Source organism: Aquarana catesbeiana, linkage group LG05, assembly GCF_042186555.1.
Source record: "Aquarana catesbeiana isolate 2022-GZ linkage group LG05, ASM4218655v1, whole genome shotgun sequence".
In the NCBI taxonomy this organism is placed as follows: Eukaryota; Metazoa; Chordata; class Amphibia; order Anura; family Ranidae; genus Aquarana; species Aquarana catesbeiana.
The window spans coordinates 636307960-636328062 of record NC_133328.1 but is presented as its reverse complement, the minus strand read 5'-3'; the positions used below and the strand labels follow the sequence as shown (position 1 = coordinate 636328062).

The window sequence follows — 20103 nt, the reverse complement described above, 5'->3', positions numbered from 1 at the left end:
AAGGGACAGCTAATTCTTTAAAAGGCTCGTCATTTCTTAACTCCTTCCCGACCAGCTGCTGCAGTTGTACTGCGGCAGATTGGCTCCCCTGGGCGAACCAACGTAGCTGTACGTCAGTTCACCTTTTGATCACTAGGGGGCATGTGCGTATGACCGCCGGGCACCCGCGATCGCTCCACACAGAGACAAAATGAAGATATGTCAATGTAAACAGACAGATCTCCATGCTGTCAGGAGTGTGAGGTCTCCTCACCCAGTCAGTCCCCCCCAGTCAGTCCCTCCCCCTGGTTAACCCCTTGGTTAAATTAACAACAACCACTGCCATCTGTGTCCTGTACCCCTGTGTCAAATTTCTTCAGGACTTCATTGTATACATCGCTGACGTTAATGATCCAATTTGCGGGTACACGGTCTTCTTAGCCGTCCTTGTAATACACCTGTCACTTCCCTTATCATTGTGTATTCAACATCTGCCCATACTCCTCCCCTTACTCCTCCCCCTCACCATTCAAAAGCCAGCTTGAGGAGTATGGGCGTAGGTCTGACGAAGGAGCCGCACATGCTCCAAAACGCGTTACCGCCCTCTTCTCTACACTGACACCATCAGCCTTGTGTGTTCCACAGTGAATACAAGCTTTCCTGCTGCCTCCTCTCTCCAACACCTACGAGAACGTTTGGCAGCTGCTGGATGGCTCAACACTGCTCTCTACCACCATGGTGAGGATGGACACATGCTACAGATGAGGACTCCTGATTTTATCATGTTTTTTAACACTCACACTTAACACAATCTTGTAAGTGCTTTTAACCCTTTGTGCACTTCATTAAATTTTGCATTAGAGGTGCCTTTCTTTTCCTTTTTTATATCTTCAGAGTTGCTTCTCCTCTAACCAAAGTGCTGCCAGAAGTGCCACCTCATCACTATCATCCCTCTGACCAGCTATCCACCTCCACCAGAGCGCCTTCATCTCCTCCCTGTTTTATATCAAACACACTGTCTGTATATAGAGTTTACACTGTAATATATATATATATATATATATATATATATATATATATATATATATATATATATATATATATATATATATATATATATATATATATACACATACACACACACACACACACACATACACACACACGCGCGCACACTAGTCTGACTGTCTATATATCAAATACACTGCCACTAACCAACCTGCCTGCCTAATCTAGCTCCATCTCTATTTCTCTGTCCACTATAACACACTATACGGTCAGCCTTATAGAGTGTGGAGCATGGCATTAGTCCCCCTGAGCCATGATTTGGCCAATTATGGCTCTCGCTGAGGAGCGTGTTGTGATTGGCCAAAGCATGCATAGGGAGCAGAGATGAAGGGTGACCAAGAAGGTGAGGGTTCCTGCACCTATTCTCTGAGAAAAAAAGCCCTGGTTTACGAGGAACGACTACAAGCACTATATTCTTTCTGGAGAAGAGACGATTGAGAGGGGATATGATAGCGATTTACGAATATCTCAATGGTGATTCTGGCATAGGGAATAAACCATTTAGTCCCTGGGAGTGTAAGAAGACATGGGGCCACTCAATGAAACTGGAGGAGAAGCGGTTTAATCTTAAACGGCGTAGGGGGGTTTTTCACTGTCAGAGCAGTAAGGATGTGCAATTCACTTCCACAATCTGTGGTGTCAGCGGGAAGTATTGATAGCTTTGAAAAAAACTCTTGGATGTGTATCTTAGCAAGCACAGTATACAGGGATAAGGAAACGTACACCTACACAGGTTGAACTGGATGGGCTGGTGTCTTTATTCAACCTTACCAACTATGTAGGTAAAAAATAAAAAGTTCTCAAGCTTCATTTAAAATGCACCTCTTAGTATCAACTTAACCCCTTCCCGCTGAGCGCACGCAGATGTGCGTACTCGGCTTTCCGGGGTTATACCGAGATGATGCCCGCAGCTGCAGGCATCATCCCGGTACCATGTTGTAGAGCGGGCGATCGGCTATCCATGTATAACAACCGATGTGGTTGAAAGCCGCTCGGCTGTTATACCGGAGGAGCAGGAGGGGACGCCCCCCCCTCCCGCCGCCTCCCGCTGCCTCCCGTCGCACCAGCCTCCACGGCCTCCGGTGGTTGCTGACAGTCTGGAATGAAGCCATGCACGGCTTCGTTCCAGCCTCCTAATTGTAAACGCGGAAGCAACGTCATGACGTCACTTCCCGTTTACTCGGCTGCCAATGGCGCCAGTTAAAAAAAGAACACAGTATTCAGAATCGCCGTTTTCAGCGATCTGAATACTGTGAAGTGCAAAGGAGGGATCGGGGGTCTAAAAATCCCTCCATAAAGAGTACCTGTCACCACCTATTACTGTCACAAGGGATGTTTACATTCCTTGTGACAGCAATAAAAGTGATCAAATTTTTTTTTTAAAAAACACAATGTAAAAAAACAAAAATAAATAAATAAGAAACATTTTTTTTTTAAAGCGCCCCCTTCCCCGCGAGCTCGCGCAGCAAAGAAAACGCATACTGAAGTCGCGCCCGCATATGTAAACGGTGTTCAAATCACACATGTGAGGTATTGCCACGTTCGTCAGAGCGAGAGCAATAATTCTAGCACTAGACCGCCTCTGTAACTCTAACCTGGTAATCGTAAAAAAAAAAATTAAAGCGCCGCCTATGGAGATTTTTAGGTACCGTAGTTTATCGCCATTCCACGAGTGCGTGCAATTATAAAGTGTGACATGTTTGGTATCTATTTACTTGGCGTAACATCATCTTTTACATTATACAAAAAAAATTGGACTAACTTTAGGGTTTGGTTTTTTTAAAATTCATGAAAGTGTTCCTTTTCCCAAAAATTTGCATTTAAAACACTGCTGCACAAATACCGTGTGATATAAAATATTGCAACAATCACCATTTTATTCTCTAGATTCTCTGCTAAAAAAATATATATAATGTTTTCTAGCAAAAAATATGGATTTTAACTTGTAAACACCAAATGTCAAAAATAGGCTTAGTCATGAAAGGGTTAAAAGTTGAACTGCCGTAATTTGGATGAAGTGGGCAAAGTTTCAAATATCTGACAGAAAAACAAAAACAAATTATTCTGAATTACGTATGCCAGGGCTAATATGGATCTTACCTTGGACATCAGGATAGTGAGCCAAGAAGACCAGGCAGAATTTCAGAGTGTTAGCGGTGGTCTCAGTACCTGCTGCTAACAGACCCACCGTCACCGCCAGCAGGCTGTCATCACAGAAATCTGGGTCCTTCTCATGCTCCACCTGAGAAGACAGAGGGAGCAATAACATCAGCAGAAATGAGCAACTAGCATGAGCCGAATACTACAGCAGGCTGCCAAGGCATTACAAATTTTTATATATATATATATATATATATATATATATATATATATATATATATATATATATATATATATATATATATATATATATATATATACACACACACACACACATACACACATACACATACACACACACACACACACACTAGTCTGACTGTCTATATATCATATCAAATACACTGCCACTAACCAAACTGCCTGCCTACATATATATATGTATTTTTTAGAACCCTGCAAAAATTATGATATTTACTTGTTCAATGGGTGGTGAGTTTTTCTTTCTATTGAAAAGCTATGACCTGCATTAAAGAGGGGTTCCACCCGGGGGGTCCATTAAAAAAAAAAAAAAAAATTAAAAGTCAGCAGCTACAAATACTGCAGCTGCTGACTTTTAATTGGACACTTACCTGTCCCTGGGTCCAGCGATGCAGGGGGATCGAAGCCCCTCTCATCCCCCCCTCCACTCGTCGGCACGGGCATTTCAACTGTGGGCGCCGGGCTGTGGCTTCACAGCCTGGCACCCACTGCGCATGCGCGAGCGGCGCCGCGATTGGCCGCTCAATCACCTGGGACCTGTAATGGGTGCCAGATGATTGACAGGAGGGAGGGAGCAGAGCCGAGCCCTTCCTGTGCTGAGGGGGAAGTGATGTCACCAGCCCAGGCAAAGGAAGAGGCAGACTATGAGGGACCCCCTAGCAACAGGCATTTAGAGGTAAGTAAAAAAAAAAAATATCCAAATGTTTTTTTGTTTTTTTTTTAGAATTTTTCAGGTATTTTTGTTTTTTTGGGTGGAACCCCACTTTGAGTCATGTGCCTGGTCCCTTACTGCATGCTGTGGTTACTGCAGTGGGAGTCTGGGCAACTAAAACCCCAGACGTGTGCCAGAAGCTGAGAATTTTGAGCCAGTGGCTGCAGTTCTGGTATGAATTTTGAGGGGGACCCCCACGCCATTTTTTTTTTAAATTTTGGCGCGGGTTCCCCTTAATATCCATACCAGACCTGAAGGGTTTAGTATGGAATTTAGGGGGACCCCCACCCATTTTTTTTCTTTAATTTTGGTTCGGGGTTCCCCTGTGGGGACATTCCATGCCGTTTTTATCAATGAACTTTTATGTGCATTGCCGGACCGATGATTCATTATAGCCGGCACTAGCACTTCTAAATTACTTTTTTTTCCCCTTTAGAAATGTAATTTTTCTGTCAGACTGTTCTAAACATGGGTAAGATGCGCCCCTTTACAGGCATACTATAGACACCCCCCAGGTACGAAATTTAAATGAATATTACACTTTTATTGTTTCACTTTAAGCATTATTAAAATCACTGCACCCGAAAAAACGGCAGTTTTTAAAACTTTTTTTGCATTGATACATGTCCCCTGGGGCAGGCTCGGGTCCACAAACCCTTTTTATGACAATAACTTGCATATAAGCCTTTAATATTAGCACTTTAGATTTCTCTCAGACTTTTAAAGGGTGTTCCGCGGCTTTCGAATTTGCCGCAAACACCCCAAATTGTTCGCTAGTCGGCAAAAACAGCCAATGTTCGATTCTAACTCATGTTCGACCCGAACATAAAGCTTATCCCTAGTGGTCAATAGCCAGATCACCTCACCAGGCCCCACACCAGAAGGATCACGTCTTCTCACCCACCAGTGACACCTGTCCCGACACTGGCTACAGAGTAATTCTGAAGGAAATAGTGCTGAACACCGAATATTCTCCCCAGTCCTTACACACAATACACTCCACTTGCTTCTGCCCAAAAGGCATGGAAAGTAGTCACTGTATACTTCACAAGGCCTCCTACATTCGTGGTCCAGACCCAGTCCCTGGAAAGCTCAGTTCCGCAGTGGGCCCTGAGATAGAGTTTCTACTGCTGAGAAAGGTAAAGAGGCTGTCACCCACAGGGCCACCATTGTTCCCCCTCCTAAACGGACTGTTCTTCCTTCCTTGCATAGATGTTACTCTCCTGCTTACTTGACCATCACAGTGAGGTTACAGTTCATTCTCTAATAGCATTTTCTGCTGGATCATGCAGTCATTCTCTTCTCGTCAAGTGAGCAGACCAGATATTGTTGAATAAAGAAAACTTGCTTTACTGAAGTCAATATCTTTGCACTTTATGCAGTGGTAATACAGTAATACAGTCAAGCAACACAGTCATTTTCACATAATGATGGTTGTAAGGAAGACTTCTTATTTTTACTATACAGGATTTATATAATGGCAACATTTTACACAGTGCTTTACAATTTAAAAGGGGGACATTACAATTACAATACAGTTTAATACAGAAGGAATAGGAAATCCCTGCTCATGGAGCTTACAATCTATAAGGGAGGGGAGGGGAGGTGGTACAAAATGTAATGGCTGCAGGGAATGATCTGATGGAGGCGACTCAAGTACAATTCTTAGAGGGAGGTTGAGTAGGCTTCCCTGAATGTAATTAAAAGTTTGTATCCCCACAGGTGGTACTATGGATACGACAATTAAATATAAATTTGCCACGTACTGATAGTTGGATTATTGAAAATTTGAAATTTTTGGATGATGAACTTTAGGCATAACACACTTTAATATATACTTGTGTTATGCCTAAAAAATCCATCATCCAAAAATTTCAAATTTTTCAAAGGCTTCCCTGAATAAATTAGCTTTCAAGGATAACCTAAAGGCAGACTGGGTAAGAACTACCCGACCCGGATATACTGGAGTAGAGGGTTCCAGAGAATGGGGGAGGCTCTGGAGAAGTCCTTGAGGCAAGCGTGGGAGGAGGTAACAAGGGAGCTAGAGAGCAAAAGGTCTTGGGAGGAGCGTAGAGGATGATTTTGGCAATATCTGCAGATAAGCTTGGTGATATAGCTGGGGGCAATGTTGTGGATGGCCTTATATCTTGTGGGTAGTATTTTGAATTTTATATGAAGGGGTAGGGGAAGCCAGTGAAGAGATTGGCAGAGAGGAGCAGCAGTCAGATCGGTTAGTAAGGTCTATTAGTCTAGCAGCAGGGGGGGGGGATAGCCTGTGTAAAGGTAGGTCATTTGGGAGGGAGTTGCAGTAGTCAAGGCTGGAAATAACCAAGGAGTGAATAAGTTGTTTTGTGGTGTCGTTAGTCGGGAAGGGAAGAATTCTGGAAATGTTGCAGAGGTTAAGGTGACAAGATTTAGCCAGTGATTGCATGTTGGGTCTGAAGAAGAGGTCAGAGTCTAGGATTACACCCAGCACCCTGACACGTGTGGAGGGACCTTTAAACACTCAACATATGGCTGTGCCAGTGGCATGCATAACTTGCATTATGATAGTTCCCACTAGTAACTATACAGCTTTTTCCTCCATTCCCATGTTCGGATCCCACCAAGATTAACCAAGGGGAAGAGAGAGGAGAGGGAGAAGAGGAGAGAAAAGAATAAAGGAAAAGGGAGGAAGGGAGGGGTATTTTAAAATTGGCCATTGCACTCTAATGTAATCATAGACAATTGTTTGCTGCACAAATATTTACATAGTAGGTGAGGTTAAAAAAAAGACAAGTCCATCAAGTCCAACCTGTGTGTGCTTTTATGTCAGTATTACATTGTATATCCCTGTATGTTGCGGTCGTTCAGGTGCTTATCTAATAGTTTTTTTTTTTTTTAATTATCCATGCTCCCCACTGAAACCACTGCCTGTGGAATAGAATTCCACATCCTTACCGCTCTTGCAGTAAACCCTCTAGGCAATTTAAAGGTTAAAGCGCTGCTCATCTAATTTTAGTGAATGGCCATGTGTTTTCTTTTAATTCCCTTTCACGGAAAAGTTTTATCCCTATTGTGGGGTCACCAGTACGGTATTTGTACATTGAAATCATATCCCCTCTGAAGCGTCTCTTCTCCAGAGAGAATAAGTTCAGAGCTGGTAACCTTTCCTCATAACTAAGACCCCTTTCACACTGGGTCGGTTTGCAGGCGCTACAGCGCTAAAAATAGTGCCTGCAAAGCGCCCTGAAAGAGCTGCTCTTGTCTCTACAGTGTGAAAGCCCTAGGGCTTTCACACTGGATTGGTGCGCTGGCAGGATGGTAAAAAAAGTCCTGCTAGCAGCATCTTTGGATCGGTGAAGGAGAGGTGTGTATACCGCTCCTCCATCGCTCCTGCCCATTGAAATCAATGGGCAGCATGGCTGCGGGTGGTTTTAACCCTTTTTCGGCTGCTAGCAGGGGTTAAAAGCGCCCCACTAGCAGCCGAATATCCCCGCAAATACGACGGTAAAGCGCCACTAAAAATAGCGGCGCTTTACCGCCGACACTGCCCCTGCCCCAGTGTGAAAGGGGCCTAAGGTCCTCCAGTCCCTTTATAAGCTTTGTTGCCCTTCTCTGGACTCTCTCCAGTTCCAGCACATGCTTCCTGAGGACTGGTGCCCAGAACTGGACAGCATACTCCAGGTGCGGCCGGACCAGAGTCTTGTAGAGCGGGAAAATTATCTCTGGAGTTGATACCCTTTTTAATATATGCCAATATTCTGTTTGCTTTGCTTGCAGCAGCTTGGCATGGCATGGCCTGTCATCTACTAGGACCTCCAGGTCCTTTTCCATTCTAGATTCCCCCAGAGGTTCTCCCCCCAGTGTATAGATTGCATTCAAATTTTTGCCACCCAAATGCATTTTACATTTTTCTACATTTAACCTCATTTGCCATGTAGTTGCCCACCACATTATCTTGTTCAAATCTTCTTGCAAGGTTTCCACATTCTGCAGGGAAATTATTGCCCTGCCTATTGGTGCCGCCTCATCAGCGTACCTCAATGAAGGAGAAAAATTACCTGTTTAAAATTTTTTATAACAAAATATAAATTTTTTTTTTTTTTTTTAATTCAGTCTTTTTACATTTTTTTTTACCACAAAATAAAAACCGCAGGAGGTGATCAAATACCACCAAAAGAAAGCTCTATTTGTGGGGAAAAAAATGATAAAAATTTCATTTGGGTACAGTGTTGTATGACCGCGCAATTGTCATTGAAAGTGCGTCAGCGCTGAAAGCTGAAAATTGGTCTGGATAGGAGGGGGGTTTAAGTGCCCGGTAAGCAAGTGGTTAAATGACTTTTTCCTTTGAAATGTCATTTTGCTGTCAGACTGTTCTAAACATGGGAAACATGCGCCCCTTTACAGGCATACTATAGACAACCCCCAGGTATGAAATTTAAAGGAATATTACACTTTTATTGTTTCACTTTAAGCATTATTAAAATCACTGCTCCCGAAAAACGGCCGTTTTTAAAACTTTTTTTTGCATTAACCCATGTCCCCTGGGGCAGGACCCGGGTCCCCAAACACTTTTTATGACAATACCATGCATATAAGCCTTTAAAATTAGCACTTTTGATTTCTCCCATACACTTTTAAAGGGTGTTCTGTGGCCTTCGAATTTGCCGCGAACACCCCAAATTGTTCGCTGTTTGGCGAACTGGCGAACAGCTGATGTTCGAGTCGAACATGAGTTCAACTCGAACTCAAAGCTCATCCCTAGTAGCCAGTTTTCAATCCATGTACTCGCCCTCTGGTCCATGCTGAGAGACCTTGTACAGTAAACAATTATGGGGAACTGTATCAAATGTCTTTGCAAAATCCAGATACACATCTATGGGCCTTCCTTTATCTAGATGGCAGCTCACCTCCTCATAGAAAGTTAAGTAGGTTGGTTTGGCAAGAACGACTCTTCATAATTCCATGCTGATTGCTTCTAATGATACAGTTTTCATTACTAAAATCTTGTACATAGTCTCTTATCCCCTCCTAGAGCTTGCATACTATTGATGTTAGGCTAACTGATTTGTAATTCCCAGGTATGTATCTTGGCCCTTTTTTAAATATTGGAGCTACATTGGCTTTTCTCCAATCTGCTGATACCATTCCAGTCAGTAGACTGTTCGTAAAAATTAGGAACAATGGTCTGGCAATTACTTGACTGAGTTCCTTAAGGACCCTAGGGTTCAAGCCATCTGGTCCAGGTGACTTATTAATGTTAAGTTTTTCAAGTCTTTCTAATTCTATCCTCTTTTAGCCATGAGGGCGCTTCCTGTGACGAGTCATGAGTATAAACATTGCAGTTTTGGTTACTGAAGCCCCCCGTTTCCCTCGTGAAGACGGAGGAGAAGGATAAATACAATACTTTTGCCATCTCTCCATCCTTAGTAACCAGGTTCCCTTCATTATTCTTTATGGGACCAATATGATTTGACCTCCCTTTCTTCCAATTTATATAGATATTAAAGAATTTCTTGGGATTTTTTTTACTCTGCCCTGCTATGTGCCTTTCATGCTCTATCTTAGCCACTGTGATTACACTCTTACATTTCTTGCTGCATTCTTTGTAAAGTTGGAATACTGTTGATGATCCCTCAGCCGTGTATTTTTTGTAGGCCTTCTCCTTTGCTTTTATATGCATTTTTACGTTGGAGTTAAGCGACCCAGGACTTTTTTTAGCTTTCAAATTTATTTCCCATTGGGATGCACTGGCTAATACCCTTATTTAATATGCTATTAAAGCGGGGTTCCACCCAAATTTTGAACAATATCTGTATGTATTCTCTTCCTTGCCTAGATGCTGACATGCCGATGGGCACAAGTGGCTGAAATTGGTGGGGGGAGGGGTTTCAGTATTTTTCAGTTTGTTTATTTTTCTCGGTTTTTATGTAGCCAGGTGCTGACTAAACTTACGTGTGTTATCATGGACTTTCAGTAACATCTGCAGTGAGCTTACTTCCCTCCAGTGCTCAGTTTGAGCATTGTGTCATCATTTCCTGAGGGCAGCTGCAAGCAGAGACCTCACATGAGAACAGAAGCTATTGGGACCTGTAGTCTGAGGAGCCAGGAGATTCTACTACAACTTCCAGCCAGCTGGGAGGAAGAACAGAATGCTCGGAGAGGTGTTATATAGCATGACCGAGGAAGGAGTCAGTCTCTTGGGACCAAATCCTTCAGTTGTAGGCAGAGCCCCAGTCGATCAGAGGAGTACAAGCCGGCGCTGCAGACTAGGCAGCGGAGAGATCATTTGGCGTGTGTATGGGTGCATCCATCCCTATCAGCTTCCTGTTGGTTCGGTGACAGTTGGGGGTTACCTTGTTTGCAGATCCTACTGCATCACGACGCATCAAGATGTGAGTCTCCATCTGAGCACAGATTCTGCAGGAGCCTGCTCCAGAATTCATCCCTTCTTATTGCCTTCAGCCTGCTGTTTGAATTAGTAATGTGCAAAAGCCCACCCTCTATTTACCGTAAAGACACTGCATGAAGACACCTTTACCCAATTGTTTGGAACCAAAGTTCTAAAAAGCAGACACTTTGCACATGCTATTTACAGTATTGGAACTATTATACCAGAGTCTCTCTTTCTGGGCCCTTGTTAAGCTAGCTGAAGACACAGAATCTCTACACCACAAGGACTTCTCCACTTCTCCCCCACTTAAAGGACTTGGTGCATAATGTCTGCACCCATTAAAGAGGAAACCTTCCCAAAAGTACCAGTGTTACCCTTTTGGCTGGTTCTATATTTGTGTCACAAAGTTTATTGGGCCTGTGGCGTCAGGGGTTGAAAGTGAGTAGTGTAACCCTTTCATGACTAATGCCACGTAAACACGGTCGGACTTTTCGACCGGACTGGTCCGATGGAGTTTCCGACGGACTTTTGATAGACTTCTGCCGGACTTTTCTTGTGAACGGACTTGCCTACACACGACCGGACTACGGACGGCCTTGCCTACACACGACCGGACTTTCCGGTGGACCTATTTCCTGAAGGAGTTACAGCGGACTTTGCAAATGAACGGACTTGCCCCCACACGAACAAGTCCGTTCATTTTGAACGTGACTCGGGTACGACGGGACTAGAAAAGGAAGTCACTCTCCGCTTTTATCGGCGAGATTGAAAAAATGCTGTGGGGTCCCCCCAAAATCCATACCAGACCCCTATCCGAGCACGCAGCCCGGCCAGTCAGGAAAGGCGGTGGGGGACGAGCGAGCGCTCCCCCCTACTGAACCGTACCAGGCCACATGCCCTCAACATGGGGGGTGGGTGCTTTGGGGGAGGGGGGGCGCCCTGCGGGCCCCCCCACCCCAAAGCACCTTGTGCCCATGATAAGGGCCTCTTCCCAACAACCCTGGCCGTTGTCAGGGTCTGTGGATGGGGGGCTTATCGGGAATCCAGGAGCCCCCTTTAATAAGGGGCCCCCAGATCCCAGCCCCCCACCGTATGTGAATGAGTATGGGGTACATCGTACCCCTACCCATCCACCTAGGGAAAAAGTGTAAAAAAACCCCAAAAAACAAACAAACACACTAGACAGGTTTTTAAAGTAATTTATTAGACAGCTCCGGGAGTCTTCTTCCGACTTCGGGGTCTTCTTCCGACTTCGCCGCTCTCTCCGGCCTCTTCTCCCGGGGTCCGGTTCTTCTCCCACTCTCCGGCCTCTTCTCCCAGTGTTTGACCTCTTCTCCCGGTGTCCGCTTCTTCTGCCGACTCCTCCTCTATCTTCTGCCACTCTTTTGCTAGCGGTGGCCCGGACTTCTGCATCGTCTTCTTCCCTCTTCTCTTCTTCCGATGTTGACACAACGCTCTCTCCCACTGTAATGGTGTGTAAGCGGTGCACAATGACTTCTATAGGCGGTGACCCCGCCCCCTTATAACGTCACAGTCCCTGGGCATGCTGGGACTGTGATGTCATAAAGGGGCATGGTCATCACCCGGTGATGAGAGAAGAGTGAAGACGACGATGCAGAAGTCCGGTCATGACTTTGCTTCCGTGTTTACTATTAAGAGGCTGGAACAAAGCCACTTATGGCTTCATTCCAGACCGTCACTAGCCGCCGGAGGCGGCAGATTGGTGATCGGGCCTCCCGGTGGATTGGGAGGCCTGGTAAGAGCGGCGGGAGGGGGGAGGTCCCCTCCTACTCCTCCGGTATAACAGCCGAGCGGCTTTTAGCCCTATCGGTTGTTATACCTGGAAAGCCGATTGCTGGCTCTAAAAAACAGTACGGGGATGATGCCTGCAGCTGCGGGCATCATCCCGGTATAACCCCCGAAAGCCAAGTATGCACATCTGTGTACACTTGGCAGGAAGGGGTTAATATATAAAAAAGGTCACTCTCCTTTGTGTTCACACCTGTGGTCGCAGCCAAGATGGAGTCGGTTCCAGTGCCTACGATTCCTCCTGATCGTATTCTGGCTATGGTTCGCACCATTCTCGCTTCTCCTTTGGGTGACAAAATTCTTCCTGCTCAGGTCCATGCTCCTCCTGAGAAACCTTGTGACCGCTGCTTTGTCCCAGAGAGTCTCCATACTGCCATGCTCCAGACTTACCATTCTCCCAAGGCTGCTGGCAACCCTGGGAAGAATCAACTATTTTGGGTCATTTTCCAACAATTCTGGTGGCCTAGTCTACGTGCTGATATAACAGACTTCGTAGCTGCCTGTTCCGTGTGTGCTCAGACTCCATGACACCTTCCAGTGGGCCTCCTACAACCTTCACAACCCATACCCAATGGAGAGAGGCCCTGGTCCCACCTGTCTATGGATTTCATTGTGGCGCTACCCAACTCCCAGGGCAACACAGCTATCCTTATGGTGGCTGACCGGTCCTCGAAAATGTCCCATTGTATTCCACTTAAGAAGTTGTCCACTTCTAAAGGAATTGGACTTTTGCATTTTTGCTCGGGAGATCTTTCGCTTACATGGGTTACCCAAGGCCATTGTCTTGGACAGGGGTAGTTAGTTTGTGTCCTGGTACTGGTGAGCCTTTTGTGCACAGTTTGGGAATTCAGCTTGCTTTCTCCTTCAAGTATCACCCGCAGTCTAATGGGGCCACAGAATGAGCCAATCAGTCCTTGAAACAATTCCTATGTTGCTATATTTCTGACCATCATAACAACTGGTCAGACCTCTTACCGTGGGCGGAGTTTGCTCACAATAGTGCCTTGAATTCTGCTTTCTGATTGTCCCTGTTTATGGCGAACTATGGTTTCCAACCTTCCATGTTGCCTGACTCATTTGTTCTGCAGAGTATTCCTGCATTAGAGGAGCATCTCCGTGGTCTTCGTTCCACTTGAACACAAGTCCAGGAGGCTTTACAACATGCTAATGATGGCTACAGACTCCATGCTGACCGCAGACGACTGCCTGCGCCTTCCTACCAGGTTGGGGACAGGGTCTGGCGGTCATCTCGCAACCTCTTATTTAGTGTTCCTTCTCTGAAGTTTGCACCTCGGTTTATTGGGCCTTTCCTTATTCTTTGTAGGATTAACCCAGTGGCTTTAGCATTAGACCTTCCTTCTAATATGCATATCTCAAATGTATTTCATGTGTCCTTATTAAATTGGTTGTAAACCCACTTTGGAAAAAAATTAAAAAACTAACACCTGCAAGGCAAAGGCATAATGAGCTAGTATGCATAGCATACTGCCGCGTCCTGTCTAGGGCGCCATGGGCAGCTTTGTTTCATCTGCGTGCAGTACGTTTGGTGCCAATCGCCAGGTGCCTTTGATGCCCGGGTGGTGGCACCTCCCTCCCCACACGCAGGTCACATGACATTGGGGGTGTGGCTTGGCTGTGCCCATATAGTCCTCTCCTTACTGGCCCTTTGTCCTGGTCGGATTCACTTACACACATTGCACTCCACTGGATCATGACATCTACATTTCTAATTTGAGGTACTATCACTTGTTTTGGGTTTACTTATTTGACGGTTTAATCGAACATCCTTCCCTTTATAATTCCTTACATGTTAATGTAACTACTCATTATATCCACTTACTCTCAACTCCTCTGTTATGAGGGCTCTGTCACATTTACTAGCACATCACATTTTCCCTATTCCCATTGTCAATATAAGAAATTCCGTTATTATGGAGGCTTATATAATTGCTATTACTGTTATTGTTTACACAGTCCTCAACAGATGTTATTTACACATATCCTCAGCCCTGAATGGATTTTGTGTCGATGGATGCCTGTCCACATTGGGTGAGGTTTTGGTGTGGGTCGCGGTCATTCTACACGCTCCCTCAGTTCCTGTGCCTGACATTACCGGTGGGCCTTCAGCATCCAGTGCCGCACCATGCCTCCTATGCACAGCAGACCTGTTTGTAAGTACTACTATGGGATTGGTTTAATTCCAATATGCATATAATTTCTTTTGCTATATGCCAACTATTGAACAATTATGTATTTCATTTCAGATCATTATCACGTGCTTGCTCCTGATGAGTGGTAACACCAGACCACGAAACGTGTCGAGCTAGTTTGAAGCCATGTTTGGCCCTACATATTTTTAATGATCATATCATATTTTATATCAATTTTGGGGTATAGGATCCAGGATCTCTTTCCCAATACACCTGGCAGATTAGAGAGTTCGGAGGTCATTTCAAGTATTGTAATTATTGTAGTTATTGCTTTGATATGTTAATAACCAACATGTATGTGTATATAGATAAAACTTATGGGTTATACTACCACTATCAATTTTTGTTCCTATTTTGCTAATCATGGTCCTATTGTACCCAAATAAACAGATTTATATTTTTACTATTGATGGTTTTCTCTGAGACTGCATATTTTATACATGTGTGTGTGTATATAGATGGAATTTTTGGGTTATATTACCACTATCAATTACTGTTCTTATCTTGCTAATTATGGTCTTATCGTACCCAAACAAGCATATTTATATCCATACGATTGATAGTTGGTTGAACCTGAGACTGCATGCATCATAAAATCCCACCTGATCCCATTGTCCCCCTTTCCCCGCATTCCTCACCCTGTACACGTTTAGAACCATGAGGAGTATGAAGTACAGTCCATTGTTTTTTTTTTTTTTTTTTTTTTTTTTGCCACATCAGTTAACTTTATCCAGAGACTGCCTTCAGGATGATATTCATATATGTCTCTAATCCAGTCACATCATTGTGGCCATTCGAAGATTTTTTTTTTTTTAAGTAAGGTGTTGTGTAACCATATGCGTTTCAGTGTATAGGTAGTTATAGAGGTGCCGCAATACAAAGTATAAAACCTACATCCTGCCTCTCAAAGCCGGTTGGCCGCATACCCTCGTATTGCTATTGTGCATATTTGTGCATTGATACTTCTCTCACTAATGAACCCACCCCCCCACCCCCCTATAACCCCCCCTTGTTGAGCCCCCGTATTTCCAAAGCGCGTACAATGGCCAGTATTAGTTCAGTACATTATTCTCTCTTGGCTCTAACCTCTAAGCTACTACTCACTCAGCCTCGCCCCGTTGGTGGGGGGGCAGGTATTCTCAACACTACAGTAGCACTGCTGGCGGGCAAGGCATTGCTTGGATCCACGGGTTCCACATTCTCGCAAACTTATTGTAGTTGCCTGACCTAGTGTAGAATGTTCTTTCACTCCACACTGTGGAGTTGACAGTTCTGATCCAATCTTCCGGGGTGGGGGGAGTTCTTGATTGCCAAGACTGTGCAATTAGTTTCCTGGCTTGGAACAAGCATCTTGCTGCCGCTACCACCGTACTTCTGTCTCTCAGTCCATTGGTACCATGTCCCAGCACACAGGTCTTGGGATCTAACTCTAAGTTAGTTTTAAGCGTGGTATTTATTTTCTTTAAAATCTCAGGCCAGTACCTGACTAGTTTTGGGCACCTCCAGAACATGTGGATTAAATCGCCTGTGCTTCTACATCTGGGGCACTCATCGTTGATTCTACGACCGAACATAAAAAGCTTTTTCGGTGTGTAGTAGGATCTGTGCAGCAGCATCAGGTGAGAGGCTTTTTGCGAGGGAGAGACCGACACCTCTGGTCCAAGTTCCAGAATCTTTTTCCACTGCGTGTCCGTAATTTCCCCCACGTCAGCCGCCCACCTGTCCCTGCCCCCGGGAAAGCCTGCCTGTGTGTTTATTTTCTTTATTAGTTGGGTATATATCACTGTGATTAACCCCTTAGAGGTCTCTGATTTTATTATTGTTTGTAATAATGGGATCTTGCACCATGTGGGGGGTTGCCTTCTGAACTGTTTGCTCAAGGCGTGTCTAATCTGTAAGTAGCTATAAAATACTCGGTTTGGCAACCCGTACTCATGCCTCAGTTCCCCGAAGGGTTTCAGGGTGTCCCCCTCGTATAACTGTGTCAACCGGCGTATCCCACTCCTTTCCCACAACTTGTTCCTATCAACAGATAGTAATTCCTGCAGGAACCTGTTGTTCCAGATTGGTGAGTATTCTGAGATTCCCTTGTACCCCATTATTCGCTTGGCTGCCTGCCAGACCTTAATGATCATTTTAAGTGTTGGGATCTCTTGTTGAAGCGAATCTGCCTCCAGTGCTTCAACTAATGAACTATGAGGGCTTCCCTGTAAAATGATTTGGACGCTCTTACCTCCCCCTCCATCAGTGGCACATCCGCCAAGTTGTTGTAGCTGGGCCGCCAGGAAATAGGTAAACGGGTGGGGGATCCCCAATCCCCCCTCCGTAACGGGACACTGCAGTTTTTGTAGGCCTATCCTGGCCTGCCCTTTTTTCCAAATTAATTCCCTAAAAAGGGATTGGATTCTTTGGAACCACTTCTCCCCAATCCACACTGGGGAATTGTGGAGCAGGTATAACAACTGAGGCAGCCATACCATTTTAATCAGGTTGGCCCGACCCGCTGTAGAGAGAGGGAGTCTACACCCGATGTCGCATTTTTTTAAAATTTCAATAAAAGAGGGACCAGATTGTCCTCAATAAACGCGTCGGGGTCCTTAGACAACACAACACCGAGATACTTCATTTTCCCCGTGACTCTTAATTGGGGTAGGCTCATTGGAATAGGGTTGGCCGATGGATCGACCGGCAGGAGCGATGATTTCTCCCAGTTAATGGTCAGACCTGAGAATTTACCGAAGTCCTCCACCAAATGGACTACTTTCTCCAATGAGGAGATCGTGTCCCCAAGGAAAAATAAAACATCGTCCGCAAAAAGCGCTATTCTCTCTTCCTCACCTTTCCTATGAAAGCCCTGCAGTTCGGCTGATGATCTCACCGCTCCCGCCAGTGGCTCCATAGCCAAGACAAACAGCAAAGGGGACAAGGGGCAGCCCTGCCTAGGTCCTCTTTCGAGGGGGAAGCTTTCCGAATAATCATTATTTACCTTGAGTCTTGCCTTTGGGTGGTTATATAGGATTTTTAACCAGCTGATGAATACGGAGCCAAATCCAAACCTCTCCAGGACCCACCAAAGATATTCCCACTCCAGGCTATCGAAAGCCTTGGCGGTGTCCAAAGACAATATGGCTCTAGACCCCGCATTCTCCGCTGGTGCCTGAAGGTTCAAGTAGGCCCTTCTAATATTGGTACTAGTAGACATACCGGGGATAAACCCCGATTGGTCTGGATGCACGAGTTTTGTAATACATTTGTTTAGTCTGGATGCCAGCACCCTTGCAACAATCTTGGCGTCCGAACACAGTAATGATATCGGTCTATATGAGGAGACTTCCGATAGGTCTTTCCCCTCCTTTGGTATCACCACTATATCGGCCTCCAACATTGACGGGGGTAACCTTCCGTCCTTAATCGACTGCTCCAGTACTTTTAGGAGCTCCGGAAGTAGCACCTCCCCATACTTTCTATAGATCTCCAATGGCAAGCCATCCGGGCCTGAAGATTTCTGGCCTGACAGCTCCGCGACAGCCTTTTGCAACTCCTCCAGGGTCAGGGGAGAATCCATCTCGCTCCTGTCCCTTTCCGAGAGCACAGGCAGCTCTACCCCTTCTAGAAACCCGTTCATATCGCGCCGGTCCGACCCCCTGCGCGACCTGTACAGATCCCTGTAGAACGCCGAGAAAGTCTCTAGGACCTCGGCGGGATCGGAAGTAATTTCTCCAGACGGTGTCTTAATTGAGAAAATGGCCGATGGGGATAGGTTAGACTTAATTATAAGTGCCAGCATCCGGCCCACTTTCTCCCCTTCGCCAAAATAAATTTTGTTTCTGGAAGAGTCTTTTGTTTTCTACTCTTCTATTGATTACTTCTCTATACTCTTGTTGTCTGCTGAGCCATACCGCCTGTTTTTCCGGGGTTGGGTCCGCCACGTATTGTGCTTCTGATTCCATAGCTTCCCTACTAGCCCTCTCCTCCCATTCCCTTGACGTTTTCTTAGCTATGACAACCTGCTGGTATAGTAGTCCCCTAAGGAACGCTTTTAAGGTATCCCACACTACCCCCGCAGGGGCTGTACCTGAGTTAAATGTTACAAACTCTTTTAATTTAGAGGTTACTTCTACTGAGCTGCTTATTAAGTCCAACCATAATGGTTTTATTGTCCACCTTTTACGGCTAGATCTAGCATTTAGGTTCAGAGTCAAGATCAAGGGAGAGTGATCTGAGATACCCCTCGGCTTGTACTCTATGTTCCCTATTAATTGCATAGCATCCCTATTGCCTACCGCCATGTCTATGCGCGAGAGAGTAGAGTATGTCCCTGAGTAACAGGAATACTTTCGGATGTTTGGGCTGTGGGATCTCCATAGGTCGCACCACCCAACCTCCTCCAGAAGTTGGCCTAAGCGGCCCTCTGATAGCCTTTCCGCCCGGTTCATGGGCGGGAACCGATCCAATTTATTGTCCAGGACTGTATTAAAATCCCCCACTAGTATAATTGGTACGTCTACTTTGCTTTCCACAAACTCCAGCAGGTCCAAAATGGTCTCTGTTTTAAACGGAGGGGGGATGTAAATATTTGCTATCACCAGGGGCTGATTCTCCACAACGCAGCTCAGGAAGACACAACGACCCAGCGCGTCTATTCTGGCTTCCCTGCAGGAAAACAAGATGCCTCTCCCCACCAATATGCTCACCCCTCGAGTATGAGGTATAAACTGAGTGATACTGTTCTTGGAATTTGTGGTTCCGAACCTGTAATTTAGTATCATTAGTAAGGTGGGTTTCCTGCAGACAAGCCAGTTCAACGCCATGAGCTTCCATTGCCAAAAATACTGCTGCCCTTTTGGCAGGATCTCCCATGCCCCTGATGTTCCAGGAGCCTATCCTTAACGTTTTAAAAAGGCATCTAAGATAGAGAAACGAGAAAAAGCAAAAAAAAAAAAAAGAAAAAGTTAATTTGTGCGTTTGTGGATACCAAGCTCATCGTGAACTCTGTGGTTGTGTTAACCAAGAAAAAGTAAGAAAAAAAATAAGAAAAAATAAGGTGGGGGGGGGCAAGGGGCCCCCACATCCAGGGACCCCCCCCCCTACAATTCCTAACTGCAAATACAAACCACTTGTGCTAATATACATTACATTTGTTTTTGTGAACCAACCCTTCGTAACTGTGTGTGCCTTGCATTTGCGCCATTGCCTATCCCTATGACTCACTATAAACCCCCCTTCCCCCCCACCTTCAACTTTATCCACCCCCCTTCTTCCCGCCCTTGTTCGTGACCCCCCCCTGCCTAATTAGGCTAGCCCTGGGGGCTGCACTTGTGACCTTTTTCCCCCCTCCCAACCATACAAGAGGTGACTCCCCACACATATGCTGAAGAAATACATTGTGACTCGCTACCACACTCATCCCCCCTGCCCCCCCACCCACGACCCACTTCCAAGCCCACAAAACAACATGCACAGCTAGTGGGATCACATCCTTCATCCGTGCTTCCAACTCTCGTGCCCCCCCCCAACCCCCCACCCCCGTGTCGTCTGCTAGTTACTGTGAGGAAAAAAAGAAAAAAATGGAAAAAAAAAATCAAAAA

The 20103-nt window shown here is 45.4% G+C and overlaps 1 protein-coding gene across 1 annotated transcript in view; it reads right to left on the bottom strand.

The window, feature by feature from the left end:
- The window catches only part of LOC141146180 (cytochrome P450 2C14-like), a 102935-nt gene that overhangs the window by 28007 nt on the left and 54825 nt on the right, over nucleotides 1–20103 (bottom strand). The window contains exon 6 of the mRNA XM_073632914.1: nucleotides 3148–3289. Within this exon, the coding sequence (XP_073489015.1) occupies nucleotides 3148–3289 (142 nt within the window). The remainder of the gene's footprint in view (nucleotides 1–3147; nucleotides 3290–20103) is intronic.